At 35.1% G+C, this 25472-nt stretch overlaps 1 protein-coding gene across 4 annotated transcripts in view; it reads right to left on the reverse strand.

The window, feature by feature from the left end:
- ref(2)P (refractory to sigma P) overlaps positions 1-25472 on the reverse strand; it is a 137903-nt gene that overhangs the window by 23149 nt on the left and 89282 nt on the right. For all 4 annotated transcript variants that reach the window (XM_081728406.1, XM_081728407.1, XM_081728408.1 and 1 more), the window contains 2 exons: positions 17710-17924; positions 14630-14773 (listed from right to left, as the gene is read on the reverse strand). In XM_081728406.1, coding sequence (XP_081584532.1) covers positions 14630-14773; positions 17710-17924 — 359 coding nt within the window. The remainder of the gene's footprint in view (positions 1-14629; positions 14774-17709; positions 17925-25472) is intronic.

Genomic DNA, 25472 nt, shown 5'->3' on the forward strand with positions numbered 1-25472 from the left:
AGGTTTATGAAATTGAATTCCTACCTTTCCTTACGATACGAATTCCAATCGAAGTTTGAGATAAAACTCCATAAATTACTCTTGTTTTTGGCATAAATTTTGACTCCCCTTTGAACACGCTCTTTAATCAAAATATGATAAAACTCCCAGTTTGAGGTAGGTACTATGTTACAAAATTAATTTCAAATCGGTCAGGCGTTTTTCTTTGACTGGAAACTACAGATTCTATGCTAATCTCGGTCACTTCATTTTTCATCCCTTCTCAACCCCCATGCCAATGAGGGCTGAACCTCAACTTAAATGACATCAGGAGTATCACTATACATCTCAGCAACCCGAGAACTATAGATTAGACACTAATATCGATCTTTCTCAATTATTTTTACCTGCTATCTTCTTCGTATCCCCACCTTCAGGGGGCGCTTGGGGTGACTTACCCCAACGACATTTATAACATTATCAGACATTTCAATTTCAGAATCACTACTAAACTCTAATAAGACGAATAACACGAAAAAACATGATGCGCTTAGCGGAATTCTACCAGTACTGAAGCTAAATTTGTTAAATTTATGAAGTGAAAATTATCCTTTATATTTTTCTTTTCAAACATTTTAAAATTCCAAACCAATCCTTTCTAAATGCTCTGAAGAAGGCGACATAGTGTTAAGTGGTTGAAATCATTAGCTACATACACAAACAAAAGAGAACACAAATACTGGTGAGTTTATATATTTAACACACGTGTTCCTTGAACAATGTACCATATTAATGAATGATTATCTACTTTGTGAACTCAAATTTGAAAATTACAGCAAATTCAAACAACATATAAAGATAAATATGGTAGACTGCAATAATGGCGATTACTAAAAAGGTCGGACTGATGTCTTTCAAGGTATATACAAGACAGATTTCCTTCAGACGCTGAACGTCGGTTACACACCGTTCAAAACACCAAGAGTTAATTTTACATTTTAATTGACTGCTGGAATTCCATGACGATCACTTCTCCCCACCCCACCTACACGCTTTGTATGATCTCTATTTATTGTCACTAGAACAAGAGTTGTTCAAAAATATACAAAAATTTAAACATTGTGATGACCATGAAAAATATATCAAACTAATATACTATTAAGAATATGTACTATACTTAACAAGCACGTTTTGAAGCTGATCATGGAAGTTACTACTTGCTATAATAATCTCGAATCAGAATTTCAAGTCTATTGGAAAAATATGCTAATTGCTTTAACAATCAACGGATTAAAAAAGATACATAAAAATTTAGTTCAATACACTACAAATTACTTGAAAGTATTGTTAATTGGAAGTATTGTAAGTTACTTTAACAGCAGTTTTCACCTCTCTTTTCTTTACTGTATTATGAATTAATTGAATGATCATTTATCGTCGAATTTACGCTACCTTCACTGGCAATATCGACATATATAAGAAAAAACAGGGTTAGTGAGGATACAATGAACACTGAATAGGTATTTTTCAGACAATATAGAGCTATCATGTAGTTTCTAGTGTGTGTGTGTGTAGTTTTCCAACGTAAATATCTTAGATGTGTGTGTGTGTGTGTTATCTATTTGTTTATTTTTTCAGTTGTGATAGTTTTGTTCTTAATTTCTTTTCGGACTGAATAAGTCGGGTTTATGATTGATGATTAATTCTAATAACTTGATCACTGTTATGTTTTTGTAACCTTTAGGTGCTTTGAAAGACTTGATGTTCGAGTATCACTGTATCTGGTTTGGTATCACAGATATCTTGAAATCTACTGTATATGTTCTGTTTCGTAGTATTAACGTTCAGTTTCTTGGTATGTGCATGCAACTTAATGGACGACTGCTGATTGTTCGAAATATCTATAGGTGAGCAAAGTAGTTTTGCACTTGATTTATTAGCCTATAAAAACTATGTTCCTGGGAATGAATAAAAAAAAAGGAAAAGAAAAAAGAAACAAAATCAGGTAGACAGACAGGCAAATGTCACACTTTTTTCGGGGAAAGGGGGTCAAACTTGGCCAGTTTTTAACTTTTACGTTTTTATGCATATCGGTGATGATACTAAATTATGACACAAATAATGCAAAGAAAAAAAGAAAAGAACATTCACTGTAATGTTTCTGAAACTTACCTACCTGCTTTTTAAATTAACACGATACTATATATATATATATATATATATATATATATATATATATATATAAATAAAAAAGCGTGTGGAAAAAAAATTTTCAGGTAATATACCTCAGGAAATAAGACCAATCTTTTTTGGAGCATCACTTATTGCGCTTAATAAGAAGAGCGGTGGAATTCGACCAATTGCAGTGGGGAACATTTGGAGAAGAATATCAGCAAAAGTTCTATGTTCCAGAATTAAAGAATCCGTCGTAAGTTTCCTTTACCCTCACCAATTGGGAGTATGCGTTCCCAATGGAGCCGAAGCCGCAGCACATGCAGCTCGCATTTACTTTTCTACTCCCCATTCACAACAAAAGGCTTTTCTGAAATTAGACTTTCGTAACGCTTTTAATGAACTGAACCGAGACGCTATGCTACTCACAGTTAAAACTAATTTTCCATCGATTTATCACTATGTATACCAATGTTATGCGCAACCAAGTAACCTATTTCTAGGTGATAAGATTATACTCTCGCAACGTGGAGTACAACAAGGCGATCCTCTAGGTCCCGCTTTGTTCGCCATGACAATTCAGTCCATAGTGTCTAGGATTAACACTGAATTAAATATCTGGTACTTAGATGATGGCACTATAGCAGGAGATCCTGACACAGTTATAAGTGAACTACACAATATTCGAACTATGGCAGCAGACATCGGACTACACTTAAATTTTACGAAGTGTGAAGTAGGATTTTTAGGAATTTCGCAAGATCAAATAAAAGTGTTATATTCACAATTTAAAAATTCAGCACCGGGAATACAACTTATCACAACTTCGTCAGCCTTTCTACTTGGTGCAGCCCTTTCACCTGAGGCAACACGTAATTTGTTAGTCGAGAAAACTAAAAAGTTAGAATTTTTCTTGTCACGTCTGGCCCTAGTCTCCGCACATTCAGCTTTTTATCTCCTTCGTGCGTCGTTCTCCATACCAAGAATAATCTATTTTTTACGCTGTTCTACTTCTTGGCGTGAAGTCGATTTACTAGAGAAGTTTGACACCGTTCTGAAATGTGGACTGGAATCGTTACTCAACTGTAACCTAAATAGCAACGCATGGATACAGGCCTCCCTTCCAGTTGATTCTGGAGGTCTTGGTATTCGTCGGACTGTAGATTTGGCGTATCCTTCATTTTTAGCGTCGTTCTATGGCTCCCGGCATACCATTGAGATACTCCTCAACCAACTGAATGAGCCTCACATAGAATCTGATGTCCAAGACTGCATATCTGACTGGTCTAACCTAGTTGGTTTAAGCCCTCCTGAAATAACGGGCAGAAGTTCGCAATCAATTTGGGATAAGCCAATCATCAAATTACATCAATCAGTGTTATTGCAAGAAGCAGACAGTCAAGAGGATAAGGCTAGACTTCTCGCCTCCTCATCAGCAATTTCAGGTGCTTGGCTACAGGCATTACCTTCACACACCATAGGACTGCATCTTCCAAACGAAAGTTTTCGTATTGCAGTTGCACTTCGCCTGGGAGTAGACATCTGTGAATCACACAACTGCTCTAAATGTGGTGCATCAGTCAAGCAGAATGGTCTACACGGTCTGTCTTGTATAAGTAGCTCCGGAAGACATGTGAGGCATTCGAACGTGAATGACATTATCTGGAGAGCACTCACATCGGCGGAAGTTCCATCTGTTCGTGAACCTGTGGGGTGTAACAGATCTGATGGCAAAAGACCAGATGGCATGACGCTGGTACCATGGAAGAGGGGAAGGATTCTTCTCTGGGATTTCACCTGCTCTGACACTTTCGCGTCATCTAATCTCACTCTTTCTTCATCTCGAGAAGGAGCTATTGCAGCCCGCAGAGAATGCGAGAAAAGAAGAAAATATAAAGATCTGCTCAATAGATACATGTTCGTGCCCGTAGCCATTGAATCGAGCGGTATTTGGGGCCTCGAAGGGCTCAATTTCATCAAAGAAGTAGGCCACCGTATAGCACACCTTACTGGTGACAAGCGGGCTACTACTTTTCTGATACAACGTATCAGTATAGCAGTTCAGCGAGGAAATGTGGCTTCCATTTTAGGTACATTACCTCCTGGAAAATTATTAGAAGAAGTTTTTCTTTTATAATTACCTGTTCAGAATATGCTGTTTATCAGTCTGTAAAAAAAATGTCAAATATGTTCCAATTTATAGATAAAAAAGTATTTTGTCCTATTTTTTGTTGTTGTATCAGGTAACTAACATTCTTTATTAAATACAATTACTGCTTGCTAGATGGTTAGTTTTCTAGCTTTTGGTGTTGCAGCTGAGAGTAAATATGGCTCAATTCCATGTTGAATTCTTGGTCTATGTCTCCTATAAGCCTCTATGCTTAAAAAAGCTACAATCCAAAAACATTAACACACAATACTACATAATTAACAAAAATAAATAAATAAAATAAAATAAAAATAAAAGTTACGTTCTCTAAGCACGTTTTGAATTTCAGCAAATGTTACAATTTTACATTATTTACTTCAATTCATATCTGGACCCAATATGGCTTAATGTGTAACTCTGCGAGATGGAAGTCATTTCCTCAAACAGGGTGTCTACTAAAATTCCACAATGAAATTTCGTGACTTTTTCTTTACCAAATCATAAAATTTCCTAACATTTTCAAGAGCGAATTTGGGTGCGAATTAGGCCGAATTTTCATCCATGCGATACAAACGTACTTTGCTTGCGATTTAGTAGCGTCTAAAGCCGACCATAGACATTTTTGGTGTTGAATTTTGATGTTTTATAAAACAAAATTTTCCAATCTGTACTTACATGTGCATAGTTAAATAAAAAAAAAAAAAAAAAAATCGTGACCCAAAAGCAAAATTTCGTGACTTTCATGAGTTTTCTGATTTCGTGACTTCTTCGTGACATTGTGACTTTCGTGACCGATAGACACCCTGTCAAACTATATTATGTGGTACAACGAAAATATTTTTACAGTATGACTTATTGGGGTAATTTAAAACATGTTATTTACGAATGGGAATTTGTTAGCCTTGAGTAATAAATGAAATATCACACACATTAAGTGTTATACTTTAACTTGATTTTTTTATTCAGTTTGATTACACACAAGAAATGGTGAAACGTTAAGTGTGACATAACTTCCAATACATTATCCACAACTTTCAAAAACGTTTCGTAAAATGTAAGAGTTACACTTTAAAAATTTTCTTAACAATCATTCTTTTTGTCTGCGGTCATTCAATCATTATGCTGGTACTATATCACTACTCACGGTATGCAAATTAACTCGTTTCACATAATCTACTTATTTCTTGAGAAATAACAAGCATGTACGGTCACAACATTCCTTCCAATGAAACATAAGAAAGGCTCTGTAGGCAAACAGGAACTAAGCAGGAAAATTGATCTCAGATTTTAACACATATCATGGAATATGAATTTTCATTTTCTGGATTTTTTTTTTTTTTTTTTTTTTTTTTTGGTAAATCTACTTTATTAGCTAAAATCCAAGGACTTCTTAGGTCCTTTCTCCCCACATATTTATTATAGTTATGTGATTAATGACAATCAAATTTAAAACTCATAATCACAATTGAACTGCACTTCAGTGTTCCTAGTTGATGAGTCATATTTTGGTTAAAACATTTCCTCATGTTTCCTTAATTCGACCTGCCACAAAATTTGTCATGACCTCAAATATTCGTAAAATGGATGATTATCTATGAAAGCACCTGTTGGAATTCCGCAAGACAGAAGTTTCGACAATAATGTGCAAATGTTCCTTTTTTCTGCTGTGAATTTCTTATGATGCAAGTGAGAACAGCCTATAGCGTCGTCTTCACTGAATTCTTCTATTGCATTGTGAGTTACGCAAAACCACTTCCTCCTGTTGGCATTGATATTTAGGTTATCTAGTTTTTAAAAACAGACATTAAACGGAATTTTTTTTCTTTCTTTTTCAGCTATATGACTCAATGGTACTACATCTTTGTCCACGAAAGCAGTGCGCGCTCATAATAGCAAAATGCTTTTAAATACGAATTACTCTTCCTAATTAAGCGATGAATACATTTATACGTGTATAGTGCTACTAACACCCATTTCCTGTTTTGCCCTCCACCATAATGATTAGCAATATAAGTAGCAAACATATTATCCCATCTTATAATATTGCTGAACTTCGAATAAATTATTCCAAATTTCACAGAAAGTATGTCATCCATAAGATGGCAGATACTATCAATCCTGTTGTAGTGACTGATTCAATTTAGATTCATGCCTTCTTTTTATACAAAGTTGGTCCCAAGTATCGATACAATTTGATCTATGTCAACGCTTGAAACGCCTAGACGTATAACACAAAACGCTCTAGGGTGTCATTACGTTAATTTTGTGAACTTACTTCATCCTGAACTCCTTGAGATCTTTTGTGGTGAAGGTGGGGCGTATCTGAGGCCGCACTCGAACTTTTACATGATAACTCCTTAAGTTTCTTTCACTAATTAGTACTATTGCTAACTTCTTTCTTCTTCCTTTGCCAGCATCTAAGGTAGTACTCATCTTTGTAATGCAAATTAATGGTTTTAAAATGTTTATAATTAATATATTTTTATTTTTATGCTTTCAAGATGGGATAATAAATTGTTTGCAACAGTAAACTCTGTTTCCATGCTACTTCAAGCCAACATGTGGCGCATAAAATGGCGTTTGTGATGCATTTTGTGTCCTTTGTGATGCATTTTCCAAGTTTTCTTCTTCATAACACCTCCGTGATGTCGAGATAATTTACATACACGTTTTGACCACCATGCATCAGGTTTGTCACATGTTACCACCTCCAAGTCAGCTAAACCTAGAATTAAAAATATATACATATATTATTCTATGTATTACAAGTATACATTATCTTAAAATATAAAATATATATGCTTGTATTATTTTGTATCAAATGATTTAATTTGAAAAATTGTTCCTGTTAGATCATTTTCAATTATGAATTTCAAAATTTCACACAATGTAGAGATGGTTATCAAAATAATGAAAACTCTTTAAGAATATTTAGTTTACCAGATTAATCTAGCGTGGGACTACAGTCAGCCTGTAGCAAAGCTCTGATTAGTCGTGGAATTAAGGAACATAAGTCATAAATGGTATCCAGAGGAATACTGTGTCATTCCTCATGAAGTGCAACACTCAATTTTGTCAACGAGGTATCTCCCTGAACTTAAGAACTGATTATCATCATTCTGCCATTATTGGCAGTTCACTTGCTGCAACTGAGAAGCTTCCATGCAACAAGATATTCAGCTAACCTTTTTGTCTTCACGTACTTTTTTCTGTCTCGATACAGACCACCAACTGTAGCCTCATTCACCTCTTCCCTCTCTTTCTTGCCACTACATCATCTAACTCTAACATGTCCATCATGATACAGTTCCATCTCTGCCCATATGCCAACCAGCTTCTCTACCGGTTTTCAATTAAATCTAACTTTCCCTTTCGTCCCTCATAAACCTAGTTTCAGTAATGTGAATTAGCGAATTGTCATCTTTGGAAATTGCTTTACTAGCAGGAAAGATCATTTAAATCATCTAAAATATCAACATAATGACTGGCAGTACTACAACTTATAAGCAAATCACATGATTCATGTTCGTAATATATATATAAACATGGCCTGTTGACGGAAATAAGGTGAATGAAGACTTATTGGAACATTTTACACGTTTTCAATCACCGGCAGTCTTCTTGCATGTCCTGAACGTCATTTTCATCACTCTAAAGCGTTATTGGTGATAAGCTGTCTGGAAATTGCAACCTGACCGCGGATATGTAAGCCCTCCAACTAGAGTCTGAGTGTAATTGCAGCAATACACTGTTCCATGTGCTGATTGAGTTCCACAGCCACTTTTGTCGCATTCGCTCTACTATTCTTCGTAACAATTCTCTTCAATCCTCTTCGTCCATTATTACATATCGCTGATATCGTTTTGTCATGAGCCTTGCAGGCCATCATCACTTGGACACTTCCTTACGACACACTAAATGCATTAACCAACTTATACACACTTGTGCCAGCTAACTGCACACACAAAATTTGGCTTCTGAAAGTCAGAAAAGTTTTGGATTTTGTAACTCCTCTGTCTATCCGCTTCAACAATGTATCCTATCCCGCCTGACATACTACCGATGATCATCTAATACACAATAAACAACGACCAGTTGCTGACACCTATCCTTAGTATAGCAAATTACATGTGCTTTCATTATTTTGATAACCACCTGTAATCTAGAGTCGATACATCTTTACGCACTTTCTTTCCTTTAAAAGTTCACGAGCACACAAACATATCTGGGAACATTTTCATTAGAGAATACTTACCCCGAAAGTACCCGACAGTTAATTTACTATTGAGAGCTTTTCGCGTTAAGTACCTTTTTAATAGATGTTGATTAAGTACCCTATTAAGTAGTTGTATTTGAGAACACTTTAAGTAACTTAGGTTATAAGAAGATGCACTTCAATTCGATTTGTCTACTTCACAGTTACCCACAGACTTTACACAACGTATCGTAGGAGTTTGACTTTTGTTTGTGATTGTATATGAAGAGCCTATATGAACTTCCGAAAAATTACAGTTTCAAATATAGTCTGGGGGAAACACTACAATAGGACGGAGATTTTGGAAAAAATCCTTAAGTTTCACATACAATCCAACATGCGAACAATAATGTATATCCCGATACAAATTTTGTACCGAATACAGAAAGAATAAAACCAAAGTTTAGAAATCAACACTTTATCACAATTAGTTGAAGACCATAAGGAATATAAAATTTCAGCACTCACCTCTATGATAGACTGTGAATTATCATCCGCAATATTTTTTGCAGAAACATAGGTTAATCTTTTGGCAGCGACGAATTACAAATTTACACGCTCCTATTTCATCTCACATTACAGATATATTGCAAAACTTCAGTGTGTATCTTCCTGTGAAACTTGGTGAAAGAAACTAATACATTTGAAAGAAAATGAACGCTTAGCGCATAAAGAAAACAAAGACAAATCATACAAGTTCTTTGGCACGCGACAAACTAGCTTATTAATCGAAATTTTTATTTCAGATGTACTCATACACATACAAAAATAATGAATACTTTTCTGACCAGAGTATTTACTTATTTATTAAAATTAAAATAAGGCGTAACAGTTTCAATAGCTTAACGTTATCTTCATCAGACGTAATGAGTTAACGTATGATGAAGATAACGTTAAGTTATTGAAACTGTTACGCTTTATTTTAATTGTACTTAATAAATATATACTCTGGTCACAAAAGTATTCATTATTTAAGTAGTAGTTCCAGAGTAAAGATGGATGAAGTTAATATATAATCAAAATAAATAAAATAAAAAATACACAACACAAATAATTACAGACGTACTATTTTTCTTAATCTCTCAAATAGAATGACGCGATAAAATTAATTTAAAATGTAAGTGGCAACTTTCGTCTTTTCAATAGTGGCTATAGTTCTGTCACTACCGAGATATTCAGATGTTCTCAAAATAAGTAAAATTTGATGCTTCAGAGAAATTAATACAAACGTCAGCAACTCACGTAAGCAGAAATTAACCTACTTGAGTATCATCTTAACGAATGACCGATGAACTAACTAAACATTACTTCGTTAAATTTTTCATTCTTTATGTATGTGAAACACAGTCTGAGGTAAAGCGTTATAAATGTATCCATTTTTAAACTTTGGTTTATTTTTCTACTTTGCACAAAACAATGTATATCTGCTTCAAGAAGTTTACTATATTGAATCAATAATAATACTCAAGTTGAGCGAATTCTTGTGCCTCTACCTAGAAAATGTTACCTTCATACAAGTTCAATGATTGATTTTAGAATATAAAAGTACTGACGTAGTTCACCATACATACTTTCCTTATCTTCCAAGTAATTCAATTTATAGCTTAGCATTCTTTAGAACAAATGCATCAAATACCGAAAACCCATTCGTCTTACGGGAAGGCGTTCAGCTCGCTCGTCATGGTGCATCATTGTCCGCAACGATATAGCCCATTGCAACGGCACAGAGTCGTCTCAACTAACTTCAGTGTTGCACAACCCCTTTTCCCCGATTTGCCAATTTTGTAGCAGAACATCATGTGTTTCGCAAGTTCGTCGCTTACTCCATTAATCTTCCCTTGCTTGGCCTCTCGCAGTGTACATGCGCCGCACAGCGAAAGTAACATTTTTATTCACCGGACTTTATTGTTAAGATGTCACAGAAACATCCTCAACACTCCACAATCTATGCAGGAAAAAGAAACTTTGCAGAAATTCATAGCCTTATACTTCAGTTCCGTTAACAGTTGCAGCAAAAATCTACTATCGAGAAGAGACCTTATACCAATAACCTTCAAATGACTTAACTACTTACATGCATTAACTAGGTGTGCTTCTACTAGTGGCGCTGATCTTAGATCCACTGGTAATTAATGAACACAGTTCATAGAGCACTTATGAAAACAAGGTAATATAAAGAGATGAAACAACTCAAATGCAGGAGATATTACATACCGTGACAATGTCAATAGAATCATGAAGAGAAAAACTTAAAACAATGTACATACAAACGATAGAAAATTACAGCAGTTAGTTATATGTATAATGGAAAGCAGACATGCTTTCCTCATTAGATTTTCTTTTGCCAGTTGCTTTGAAATACTATTTAAAAATACGGTTTTTGATAACAATCTAATTATGTTCACTCTACGAGAGAAAAGCGAAATCTTTGCCATTACTTTTTTTTTTTTTTTTTTTTTTTTTTTGAGCGTGTAATACATGTTAATATAAAATCGATATATATATATATATATATGCATACGATGCGGTAGACTTTTCTTGAAACTGCTTCGATGTAACTCACGATTTCTTCCACCGCAAAGAGCTATTATCAGTTGCCAAAGTTGGCCGGAGTCTTAAAAACGTTCACTCCATATGAGCAGCAAAGTGTTATTCACTTTCTATGGTGCAACGCATGCAGCCATAGATGTCCACAGGGAAATGGAGCTCGTGTATATGAATAAGTGTTTAGCAGTGTGAAGTGCGATGTGATGGTGCAAGGAGTTTGAAAATTGACGAGAAAATGTCTAGGGCAATGCGTGATCGAGTTGCCCTCGTTCCTCACTAACTCTAGACAACATTACAGATGCTGACTACATGCTGAAAGCTGATCTAACAGAGTTTAACATCTCCTAAGGTAGTGTTCATACATTGCCCGCGATTTGTTGGCATACAGCAAGATGTCATTTCGGTAAGTTTCTAAGCTTCTTAATGATATCAACCCGAGCAAGAAAACTGTCATATCACTGTATCATTTGAAGCGTTAAGTCGAGGACGCAGACAGTTCCCTGGACTTCATTGTCACTGGCGACAATAGGTGGATACTGCATTACATTTCCGAGTTAAAACACCGAGTATGGAAACATCCTGGCTCGTCCGATCGAAGAAATTCTGATCGAAATCATCGACCGACACACTGAAGCTCACAGTGTTTCAAAATAATCGGGGACTATTCCTACTGGATTCCCTGCGAAGAGGTGAAACCTTCGAAGCAGAACGCTACTGCTTCACACTCTTGCATCCATCTGCAAGCAACCATTAGGAAAAAACAATCAGGGTATTCGAGATGTTGACTATGTGGTTTTCCTCCATGACAACGGGAACTCACACGTGGCGACCAAAACAATCGCCAAATTTTACTCATAGGGGTGGGAAATTATGGAGTATACCCGTTCCAGCCCACACTTTGCCTCCAATAATTCCCATTGTTTGGGTACATTGAAGATGTTCTTGACAGGACAGAGGTTCACGAACGACACCGAATCACAGAGCGTTAATTGTCGTTAGTTTCGTGGTCAGCCGGCCGGCTTCTACGCAACAGGCATCGAGAAACTTGTGATACGGTGGGACAAGTATCTCAACAGATGTGGTGATTTCGTGGAAACAGACGAAACTGTGCAGAATATTGTGTAGATATTTTTTCTCGTTTATGGTTTATAACCTGGCAATAAATCAGTAAGCGCAGACTTTTCGATTTTCCCTCCTATGTCTATATATTCAAATGTGGCAATCTATTTCACAATTATTGGTAAAGGAAGAATTTGGTGAAAGGAAAATACTTATATACATTTACAAATCTTAGCTTTCATTCGGATATCTGAATAGTAAATTATTTGTACTGGGATCATTTTTTTTAAGCGATTGCTAACCGCAGTACAACGAAAACAAGTATTTTTCGCCTTGATTTTCGCCTACTACATGTTTTCCCCTTTAAATTGTCAAAAGAGGACCTTCTGATTCTCCAAATAATAGAATCTATGCATACAATGCAAAATTTCTTATATAACTGTTAATTCAACTCAAAAGTAATTTATTGTCTGCAATTAATAAGGTGTGAGAAGATTATTGGTTGATTTATTGAAATAAGAGAGAAAAATTTAATTTTTTATTAATACTTAAGTCTGAATTTAGTAGAATTGTAATATTTACGATATTTTCTGAATAATCTGGATTATGAAAACGTGAAACCGGGTTTATTTGATAGTATACTAAGTAAATACTCATAAATACTGTTTCAGTAACAAAATCTCTCTGATCTAATAGAAATTCAACTATTATAATACTAAATAACAGGAAGCTCGTGTGTTCTTAAACCTATGATCATAAGCTATAAAATCAGACCACACGAACCAAATATATTAAAACAACGCACCTCTAGTTCGTATGAAATCATATATATAAAAAGTTTCACTTTTGGACTACTGATATATGCTATTTAAATTGCTGTTTCATAAATGAACCAAAAGGCTTGCTTTTCCTACTGTATTACTAATAACAAAAAAAAAAAAAAAAAAAAAAAAAAAAAACTGAGTTTTACGTCCCGCGGTTATGCCGGTTAGGCTAAAGGAGACTGTGATGATGAGTAATAAATGAAGTGGTGAAATGAAGAAAGTGGGAGGAAACGGGAGAACCCTGAGAAAACCCACACACACGGTGTTTGTCCACCACAAAGTTCACTTGACGGGGACTGGGATCGAACCCGGGACCCCAAGCACCAGAGAGGTGAACGCTCTACCACTGAGTCACCGCGGCCCCCTTACTAATAACTAATTTGGTGAACAATCAATTAAGCAGTAAAATTTCTGATGCCTTCCCTCGCAAACATTTTCAAGTGAGATTTTTTAAAAGGATAATATAAACTAATTAATTACGAGCATCAATTACGCAGTAATTAGTTCCTATTCATTCCATTTCCATTTTCTTCTTGCCTGTGATCTGAAAACGTATCAGGGAAAGTTATTAAATCTGACAACTGATAATTGTTCAAAGGATACAGTAGACAAAGATGGGTAAGAGTGGATAATATACTAAAGATATATTATACTGAAATTACACTCAGCTTCTTCAAATAAAGGATATGTAAAAACATCTCTTGAAAGTAACGTCGAAACCACTCATAATAGTCCAGTGGATTGTGAAAGATGTTTGACTTGTACACATACTTAAGAAGATACTGCTTCAACGAATATTGCGTTAACAATATTTTTATACTTATCGATCAATTCGTAAATTTTTTGTGTGACGGTTGCAAAATTAATTTAATTGTATTACACCATTGTAATTATTCTTAAACACATTATTTTTCAGAAACTCAACATTTATGACGGTTATACAAAACAAATTAACTGTCTCAAAGTTTGACTGCTATCCACTTCAATAATAGCGCATTTTTTTAGAACAATTCATGTTCATCATTAAAAAAGAAAAAAGCTGGGATTTGTTACAAAAATTAACTCTACAATAAAAACGCATTAACATACTTTCAATCGGTACTATATATTCAAATCTTCACCACCAAATTATCACATGTATTATCTACAACAAATAAATTCTGCTGGTTTCAAATTCATTTATCTTTCTTAATCCTTTGGTTTCTGGTGGTGAAACACGAACTGTTTCGAAGATCAGGATGTCGAAAGTGCCAATATTGATATATTTAGACGACATTTTTGCATAATGAGAAATACCTACAAAATATGAAGTTATATCTGACAAAAGTTACAAGCCAATAGTAAAAAGGAATAGTAGTTAGAATATATTCTCGGTAGTATTTCTGAATATAAATACATATATGATGCATGAGGTAACGTAATTATATGTCCACAGTATATTGTACATGTTCTATATATATATTTAAGAATTACTTAGTGACGACGGAAAGACTTGCACTTCTTTTCGATTCTTCTGGAACATTTCCGTGAGGTTTCCATCACATATTACAAAGGAAACGACTTCGATACTTTTAAATTATTTCCAAAAGTGTTTTCACGACGAGGAACAAACTTTTTAAATACAGGAACCTTTTAATAGCCCACCTTTCTGTGAAGAACCTTCCTCCATCCTTGGTTGCGATGGGGTCTTCAAAGAAACGTACAACTTTCTGACATCAGTTTGCATTTCTGTAAGAGCTATCATCAATTCTTCGTCACTTGAGATAAGGACTTCGTCGTTCTCAGCATCTAGAAAGTAAAACCTTCCAATTAGTTTCATCTTTTTGACTGTAATTAGTTAGTTACATGTATGTCTAAATAACAAACCATACAAGGTGGCCAGAAAGTCCCTTTACATCTGCCCCTATCTCATCCTACATTTATAATACTTATAATTACAAGAAGCCAATCACTCAACATTTCCAGGTTTGTAACCTGGGTCACGAAACTCTCAAAGAAGAACGGACTATGTGTTGTTCAGTCATTTCCGCCCAAAGCACGACGTGCGGAGGACTGTTCTCAGTTTCTTGATAAAAATATAGGTTTTCTTTGTTCATATGAAGACTTTCCTATCCAGCGAACTCCAATAAATAAGCACATACGTCAGTAAAAAGAACACACTTTTGAGCAAGAATGGTAGGGAAAGCTTTCATTCTTCCCTACCCGCACGCTTCCTGCTGGCGGTTATAGTCATCGTTGCGATGGTTAGTTCATTGATGGCCATTGGCCGGAATACGTGCAGCTGCATTGTGCTTCTTGCAATTCCAAGTTCTGCAAAACGTTTTCTGGCCGACTTGCAGGGTGTCCATATAACTGACACACTAACTTCTGAACATGTTTCCTTTGAGGTTGATGGACGAAAAAAACAAGGGACATCGAAAACACTTCCCAGGCGTAAAGCTTTTTTTTCCCACGTGATCGAAGTCTTGAAGACTTGATGGCTCCTTACTGAACCGTTCACGAAACCTATCCATCACCTACGGCATATTTTCGTTGTTATGCTTTCGTTCCTGGGCCCACACACTATTGCAACTACCGCGCTCCTCCAATATAAGTCAAGGGTATCTGCCACTGTTGTTCACCAAACACGGAAAGGCGAGACAATGAACTGGTCATCGCACAGACTATTTTCCCTCTGCAGATAGTCAGTTACGCAGCAGTCACATGGCACTTCACGTGAGGACCACTGTTGACGTATTAATGGTCAGGATAGAAGGTTCAAATCTTAAATATCTTAACATCTTATATTGTTGCATGCATTAGTTCAGGTGTAAATGGACTGTCTGGGCACCCTGTAGATCATATAGCATATGAGTCTTAACTACTAACAAAAAAAAAAAAAAAAGCTTGATCTGATTTTATTTTTATATTTGAGGTTCCATAATTTTCTTCTTTAGAATAGACAATACGATGAGAAACAATAATAAATGGTGAAAGCACAATACCTTTAAGCACGATTTGAACCCGCGACAGACAAATCTTATGATCGCAAACCTCACGCCTTAGATCGCTTAATCACTTTAGCCGGCAATGCTCCAATTATTATTAATATTATTATTATTATATTGCCTGCTATGCAGTTAAGAAAAACATGTGGAGAGAACGGATAGGAAATAAATTCTCCTTCGTAGCCAAGTAGTTGGCATTTGTATTTTATATGCACATGGCCCCACGTTCGATTTCCTGTACAAGTCTTAGAAAAATATCTGAGTATTGTTGACTCCAAACTTTTTGAACACTATGTCCGGCCTCACGTAGATTCGGTGACGAAATCCAATCAAAACTAGAAATAAATACGCATGCTACCCATAAAGATTCAGCCAATAACACATTATTGTCCAAGCAAGTGAAAACAGCGTCGTCGTATTATGAAACAGAAAAACTCTTAATACTGATTTGGATTTTTTATTACCATATACATAAACAAGTATTTTATCAAGAGGTTTTATTTCACTTTAGAACTGTTGTACTGAAAGGAAAAGCAAAATGTGTTTCTGAAGTGACTGAGTGACTTCGCTTAGTAAACGAGGCCACAGAATAAGTAGCTGAAACTGTACAGGAAAACTCTACACACGCAATCAAAAAAGTGAGTGTTTCATTTATCTCCTTAACAATCGCATCACATTTTATTTACCCCAATCTGTATGGCTGATAGAGATCTACGTTAAATACGCAAATTAGTAACAAAAATAAATACACTTCAATTTTTTAAATTCACTTTTTATGGGTACCTAGGAAAGCGTTAAACTCAGTATGCAGGTAATATAGTCAAAATACAGTAACTTGTCGACTCTCTAAGATGCATATTTTTAAACATAGAAAAGAAATCACCTAGCATCCGGTTTTTATTTATTTAAATTTTCATTATCGTCAGAAATAAATTTAGATAACCCTTAGGGATCTTATAAGTCGATCAGTTCCTGAGATAATCGGTCTGTCCGAATATGAACAGTAAAAGATAACGCGTCCACTTCAACATATTTGGTTGCGGCTGAATCTACGATTCTTTTAAAATTGTGTTTATCTTTCTAATTAACTCGTTTAAGGGATTGATGACTTTCGCATACGATTCACAGTCAATTCTGTTTAGTAGTTCTGTCCTATATTCGTTGCCTATGATGGTGAACTTGTTGCTCTTGTCCGATTTAATATACCGAAAGTTGATTATAGAGAGCCAATCTTTGAAATCCTTGAGAAATTTCTCCGAAAAAGTTTAACGCTTCCGTTTGATTCTATGTTCTTTATAGTCTAAAACTGACTGACAAGTGTTGATGACTTTTTTCTTTTCCTATGGGGTCATCAATACAAATGATGCTTTCTCTATCGAAAAGATGAAACTAAGAATTAATATTTCCGAAGATAATAGGCTAAATTTGACATCTTCATTAAGAATATATTTAAATTTCAGTATGGATCTGGATGTTTGTTAAGTTTTTGATTAGTTCCTGTGAACCTAAATCTACACATCTATTGGGGTGAGATTTTGTTATACAAGGCGAGTTCTTTTCTATAATGAAAACAGATATTAAAATAAACTATCACATTTTCGAAATGCTGACGGCAATTACAGTTGAAAAAAAAAAAAAAAAAAAAAAACCTACTTAACGTCAAGCGAAATAATCTTTCTTAATAATCATGGATTCATTCTACACATATTGACTGATTTACTTAATAAAATTTCCTACCTTTCCATTTCACATCAAAGTCTAGCGTCTTCAGTGAGGGGAAAACGACCCGGAGTTTCTCTTTCAGGTGTGTAAAATTGGACACCACCTCCTGGTCGATGCCGAAGCGTCTGACTTCGGGCTTCTCACTGTCATCACGCAGCAGAAATACCTTGAACGAAACGGTGTTTTCGCTGGCCATTTCTTCGACGATTCTGGTTCCTTCTGATTCAAGTCTGAAAAAGAAAGAATTGCAATTATGAATTGTTAAAAGATTCTTATAATTTATATAAATATATACACTACAATCCAAGTCCCCATCTCAAAATTACTCATCACACCTAGATAATTCGGTAAGCAAATATAAAAGTGGCTCAATTGCAGAGAGCATGAGTAAAATGAGTGACCAGAGTAGTTATTTGTTGTATTGTATCACCATTCCTATTCCCGGTGAGAGTACGAGTAGCTACGTTGAACTGCAAAACGAGACTCAGATCGTCAGAGGTGACTCCGAACCCACACACACAATATCTAAATTCTACTACTACTCTACTCCTAGCCTCTCGAACAAATAAGTAAATTTAGATCTGAAACACGCGTAGGTTCAAGAAATTAAGGCTGTACATTCCATGATTATATCGTGTAAGTCAATATATTGTTCAGATTCTAATCGTTTAAAAATGAAAACAGGAAAAGCATCAACTTTTTATTTTATTTTATTTTATTTTTACCTTAAAATATGAGTTCAAATTATCAACATATGCCCGACGGAGACGAGGTCAATTTTGACCCATCAACATTTTCTTACTTATTTTAAGCAATCTGTTTCAAGTTATTGCTGGTTGTATCATATATTGTTATTTCAAACAACTTAAAGGTAATTTTAAATGCTGCTTTAAAGTACTGTCACTACACAGATTTAATGTGATGCTACTGATACGCGTTGTCAATCAAAATAGACAACTCGTAAATTCTATTCAGTCATTTTAAATAGATGTATGTCAGTGTCATAGTTACAAGCTAATGCTATAAAAAATTCATTTATTTAATACGGCATCTGATATTAATATTACTGATGGTGTGTACAGTGGCAGAAGCAATGCAAGTTTACTTTAAGTTGAGGGAATGAATACACACCATTGACGAATTTCATCCTCGAACAAAAAGCCACACTGGAAGAAAATGCAAGATACTACTCACGCTAATTAAATGAACATCGAATAAATTTTAGGGCAGCGAAAGTTAAATCTTCTCTTTAAAACTTAAACTTTTTAAGGTGAACTCACCCTTACGCCTCTAATTTCATATCTAAGAAACAGGCTCAACAAGGAGACCATCACTTCTTTCCTCCTAAAACGGAATGAAATAACTTTTTGCCCTTTAACTGATTTTAACCTCTAACTAATTAAAATCACTTTCAAGTAATTTATCATAGATTTTTTTATTCGCTTAACATATACTTTGAATTTCTTATGCCTGTTATAGGGGATGCTGCACGAATAGTGTCGGGAAAACTTTTAGTCAAAACGAAAGTACGAATACCTTGGGATTTTATGTTAAGAGGTTAATATGAGATAAATCAATCTCCTCATTCGTAACCGATTACAATTTCGACCAGTGTGGATAACTGAGAAGATTGAATGTAGGTTCGTATATTATGACAAACGAATATAACGTAGAAGGGAATGCTTTGCCTCCTTCCCATTATCCGATTCAATCAATTTTGTTTGGTTTGAAAGCTAGATGTTGTGATCAAAATCAAAGCACTGGGACTAACGGATCAATATTTGTTGCAGGGGAAGAGTGAAGATGGTGGGTCAGCAAATGGAGTTCAATGGTTTTGGAACTAGAGCAATCATCAAGTTCCCGTTTCTACAGGTGGTGTGTGCAAATACCACCAATGACGAAATACTAGAAACAATAGGGGGTCCATGCACCGTTCTACGCCACTGTTAGAACTGTTTTATCAAATTTAGGACAGGACGCCCTGGGAGACCCTCCATAATGACTATGCCCGAAATAATTGAAAAGGTGCAAGAAATGATTCTCCCAAACCGACGCACTTCTACTCAGGGTGGATTGATTTAAATCAGTCTGATTTAAATCACTTGATTTTTTAATAAAAATCGTTGATTTAAATCAAATTCCGAAATAAATTAATTTAAAGTGAAAATAAGTAAAATCCAGCCTATGTTGTGTTATTTCAATTATGGAAGATAATCATAATACAATAAGATGCAAATGTATGTACAACACAGTATGAAAACGAGTGTTTCATGCAGAGGATGATTAGAGAAAATCCCGCTTTAAACGGGTAACGGAGGAATTCTGCTTTCTTATCTTCGTAACATAAGGTTTTTAAATTGTTAACTATTCCAACGAGAAAATCACCATAGACATTTAAGACGAAAATTCTTTTGTGTGCGCGTCTGTTTGTTTGTTCCCAGATAATAGGGGCGTATTTATAAAGGGGTCCGATTCCCTCTCCGAAACTTAAATCTTTTTTAAATTTTTAACTTTAGACGAAATTTGCGTATTTTATATGTATTTCGTGCCGCAAGCTAGTTCCAGTTTTTTTAAGGTATGCCCCCTGCCAAATATGAGTAACTTTTGTTGTAAAAATATGTTGATAAACGTCGCCGTACTTTTTCCTTAGTGCTTAAGAAACATTGCGATTAGAGATGCAAAACAGCAGGCTTTTTTGATTTTTTTCACATAAAAAACCGGCTTTTTAAGGGAAAAACGGAAATTTTGGCTTTTTTCATTTTCATGCCATATTTCCCTCTAGAATTCACCATCATGATGGATGAAGCACATGTTTTATGAATTAAACATTAAGTACGTAGTATTTGAGTGCAAGTTTAGAGGCTATATAACTTTATTTTAATTTCTGAGTTATCGACATTTTTTTTTCTTTAGATCATTTCAGTTTTAGTTATTCGTGTTTCATTTCTTAGAGCTTAGTACTCTAGTTTCTAGCACATAGTTAAATTTATATTTTTCAATATATCCGTCAGAACATACTTCCACATTTCTGTTATACTGTAGCTGTGTAATGATGTAGCAATAATCTTCCGGATGCAACCTTGAATACCATTTTAGTACGGATTTCGGGAGAGTTTTTTTCTTATTATTACAGTGAAACCTCCCTTAACGGACACCTCTCAATAACGGACACCTCTATAATACGGACAGATTTTTTTGTCCCGGCAAAAATATATGTTCTTTTATGGAACAAAACCCTCCCTTTTACGGACACTCTCAGATACGGACGCGGACAGTCCTTTTTTTCCCCCAAATGTTTCAATAACCTCTTCATAACGGACAGGAATTTTTCTCGATTCTGCGATATATTAAAGGAGACAAAAGTATTTTCCCCACAAGTGTATCTATCATGAGTCTAGACCGGTGAACCATCAAACAGAACAGCTTCAAGCTGAACTTCAAATTCTTTTATTCTGCCCTCAATAAATTGCTTTCTGGGGGAAATTCTAGAAAACCTTCAATAAGCAATAACACTCATGCAGGGTCAGTCGTATGGCCAAGAATTCTATACGAAAGATCTTTCCTTCCCTAACAAATTTAGTTCTTTTTCCTCTGGACCTTGCATCTTTCCGACAATTTCATAGATAAAACAAACGTTGTTTGATTTACAATAACATTTTCAACGAACAATGTTTCCTCTCTTACATTCTTAGTAAAGCAACTTTCTCTAAGATGATATTCTTTGCGATTGGGGCGAGTCAACAAACATATGCACTCCCAATAACTTGCCTTTTCATCCATTACGCCAGTACACAAACACACACACACACACAGAGATTTTTTCCGCAACCGTACTGAGGATTCTCAGTGGACACTAGCTAATGAGTTTAGCCGGTTAGTTGGCTCCTAACGCATTTTTTGAGAAGGTCCTGAAAATTTGAAATAAATGAAAAACTCTTTCCCTCCCGCTTTCCCCTCCCACGTAGGAAGAAAATGATCATACATGCATTATCTTTTGCAATATACGAATATATTAACACGTCCCCCAGCAATAATACTATTTAACACAAATTAATTTCTCCTTCATCCCTTCCAGTAATTCAAATACGTACTAAATAGAGTATTTTCATATTAAATTTTACGTATTTACGCTCATACATAATATATCTACTGTATATTACTCCATACAACTACCGTTGCGAGAAATTAAATTACTGTAACCTCTCTGTAACGGACACCTCTCAGTAACGGACAAAAATTCATGTCCCATTGGTGTCCGTTACTGAGAGGTTTCACTGTATTATTATTATTATTATTATTATTATTATTATTATTATTATTATTATTTTTTTTTTTTTTTTTTTTTTTTTTTTTTTTTTTAATGCCTGATTTTCATTTGAGGGTACCTTGAAGTTTATGAGTAAAGACATAACTAAATTTCGTTTGTTTTAAAAATTCCGTAATTTCGGAGAAGAGGCTTCAGTCGAAAGACACCCTAACCCCTTTCACAAATCCATCAGTGCTGGTAATTAATAATAACAACAATTTAAAACATAAGAAATGAAATCAGTCAGGAATCACAGTACACGCACTATCTCTACATTCACAGATGGAATTAAAAACTTTTGTCGGAATGGTCAAACGCGGGACTGAATCCTGGATTTCCCAATAGAAGCGGAAAAGCTAACCACTCACTCATGTTTGTTGTGCTTGACTTAAATGTATTTCGTAGTTTTTCCTTTTTTCTTTTCTTTTCCCTTTTTCTTTTTTCTTTTTTTTTTTTTAAAGGGAAAGTTCCGTAATGACATGTTGAATTCTTGTTAAAAATTCAGAAATCTCCAGGACTGGGTAAACCGTGATGTTGGTTATATATTCAAGGGTCTTTGAAACCAAACGCTCAAATGAACAGTATTACGCATATGATCCATGAACAGAAAATTCAGTACTTTCCTGACTCTAAACAAGATTAAGGAATAGTCAGTGCATTACAGAATTTGGGACTTTACCGATTTTGCAGGTCCGAAGCACCTGATAGGTGGTAACAGATTATTACGTATGTAATATCTGAATAGAAAATACATTTTCAACATTTCTGTTCAATTTCAAAGAAGTTTCTGTAGGGGTAGCAAAGGCGGAAGCAAGAGGTGCATTAACAAATTAGGTGATTTTTGAGCGTCCCATACAAAGATTGCATTTTTTTCAGTCTTTTAAAGTAATGCCTTGAATTGTAATAAAAGGAGGGTTATTTTTCATTGTTACTCTAGTACGAATGTTTATGAAAGTCTCGGAAGTCACACATAATAAACTTATAGGCTATAACAGATTGACGAGGGAATGATATTTATTTATTTAACAATCACCAGTTGCAGCTCAGATGCTATTTTATACTGGATATCTAACAAGGAAAGGATTTGGAAAGGTATCGGCCAGGGCCTGTTTAAGTAGGTACTATCCCGGCATTTATCTGGTAGGACTAAAGGAAACACTGGAAAACCCGTCAGGATGGTCGGCAGCGGGAATCGAACCCATGACCTCCCGAATGCGAAGCCAACGTTGTACCACTTAAGCCACTTGATATACGTAATGAACAAAAATAAGAACATGTTATTTTTGAGAAGGCTACGGCGTCGAAACTTAAATTTGTTTTGTGCGTTTGTTCAGTAAATATATTATCATCTTCCCGATGTGTTATTTGTTTGAACTCATATACATAGTACAATAAATTCTGTATGTCATGTAACAGTTTTTCCTTGTTTTTGTATTTTTAATTCTCAATAAAAAATATTGCTTATAATGCATATGAAAGTTAAAACTTAACCGCAACTTATATACATGGATTAATTTTTTGGGATTCATAATAAAAATGTGTTAAGAATTAAAATTGTTTGAAACATGTTTTCGAAATTCATGTTTATTTTCGAGGTTTTGTATTATTATCTGCATCCATTACTACTTAAATGAGTTTTTGTATTGTAGAGAAGCGAAACAAAACCTGCTTTATCAATTTAAAGCAGAATTTGGAAAAAAGCCCAAAATTTCCCAAGCAAAAAAGCGAAGCAGAAAAAACGACCCCCCCCCCCCCCCAAATGAAAAGACTGTTGTTTTCCGAACCCTTGCTCTGTATTTGGGATTGAAATAAGTTAACGACTGGCAATCAATTCAAAATTCAAGCCCAATACTTTCACTTAAATGGCATAATTAACATTTAATATTAATTCCTAATGTTTTATTTTCAGTTTGTGACTTGTATTACGCTAGAAGAAAGATTTGATTTAAATTTAAAAAATCAACAAAAATGATTTTTTTTTAAAAAAAAAAATCATGATTCTTTTCCATCCTGCTTCTACTAATAAGGTAGCAGAGGGTCTGTGCGTTTCCTGTGAACGAGTTAGTGTCAATATTGTGATCATCTTGGCATGAAAAATCTTTCCGATCATTTGGTGGTCAAATGATTGTATGCAAACTAGAATCATACAAGAGTGTGATTCTAGAGACGTTTTCAGCAGAATACCACTAATTTTGTTGCAAGTTTGCTTCGTAAGATGAAACATGAATCTATCTGTAAGATCTCGAGACAAAAGAACAATCAAAAGAATGAGTCACAGTGGTTCCCTGAGGCCAAGGAAGTTTCGAGTACAAACGTCCAGTTAAAAGGTTCTTACTAGTTTTCTGCGATCAAGATGAAGTACCTTTGTTGATTATCTAAAACAACATAACACCATGACCAGGGCTTACCATGTATCATTACTAAACAGGCTTCATTCAGAGGCAAAGGAAAAAAACTCCTTGATACGTCCCGAAAGCCTGTCTACCTTCATGACAACGCATCCCCTCACAACAATGATCCTGATATGGACAAACTGGTTGCATTAGGAATTGAAACCCTAATTCACCCACTCTATTCACTTGACTTAACCCATCTGACTATTACCTATTTCTAAATTATTAAACCTATTCTGAAAATTTTTGAGGAAACATGTAATGTTTTGTACATGGAACTGCCTGTAAAAGCCTGTCAGATTTTGACAGGCATTATACAGGCGCCTGTTTCAGCGAAAACACATGTAAGGAAAACATTACAGGCACATTGTCTTCAGGTGATATGCATGTTGAAGTAGTATTAAACTTCTGTTGGAAATTTTGCACGGAAACACGCGTTGTACAGAGTCTGTACATTAAAATGAGAACATGCAATGTACACGTAGTCACTCACATGCAAGTAAATGGAGGGAATATGTGCATGTAAAGTACCTTGAATGGATTGTTGATAACATTCGCAATACAGTAAGAATGAAAAGTGCAAGGAAGGTGCCTGTTTATCAACATGTAATATAAAAGTGTGACATTTGCATTACATGTAAATTCCATGTATTAGCGTATAGCATGGAAAACGCATGATAGAGAATATGTTATTTTACATTTACAATTTTCGTTTACATGCGAAGTGTGTAACTCCCCAACATGCAGTGTACAGGCAAAGTACAGGTGAACGGGAACATGCAATGATCAAGATTGCCAATAAATGGATTCAACAGATATGTGTGGTGAACAAGGTGGATTGGAGCTAAACATTCACGTTATAGGCACAAGAGACATGCAATATTCAGGCACAAGTCTTAAATTCGACATTTGCTATGCAAGGTCCTGACATATGTATAATACATGGGATTACAACTGAATGCACTGCCTGTATTATCTCCATGTACATGCGAAGTGTGAACCCACCTATATGCAATGTGCAAGTAAACGAAAAATGCAATGATCATGATTGTCAATAAATGGATTAAACAGGTGCATGG

The sequence above is a fragment of the Thermobia domestica genome, chromosome 10 (assembly GCF_964235325.1).
Source record: "Thermobia domestica chromosome 10, izTheDome1.hap1.1, whole genome shotgun sequence".
Classification (NCBI taxonomy): Eukaryota; Metazoa; Arthropoda; class Insecta; order Zygentoma; family Lepismatidae; genus Thermobia; species Thermobia domestica.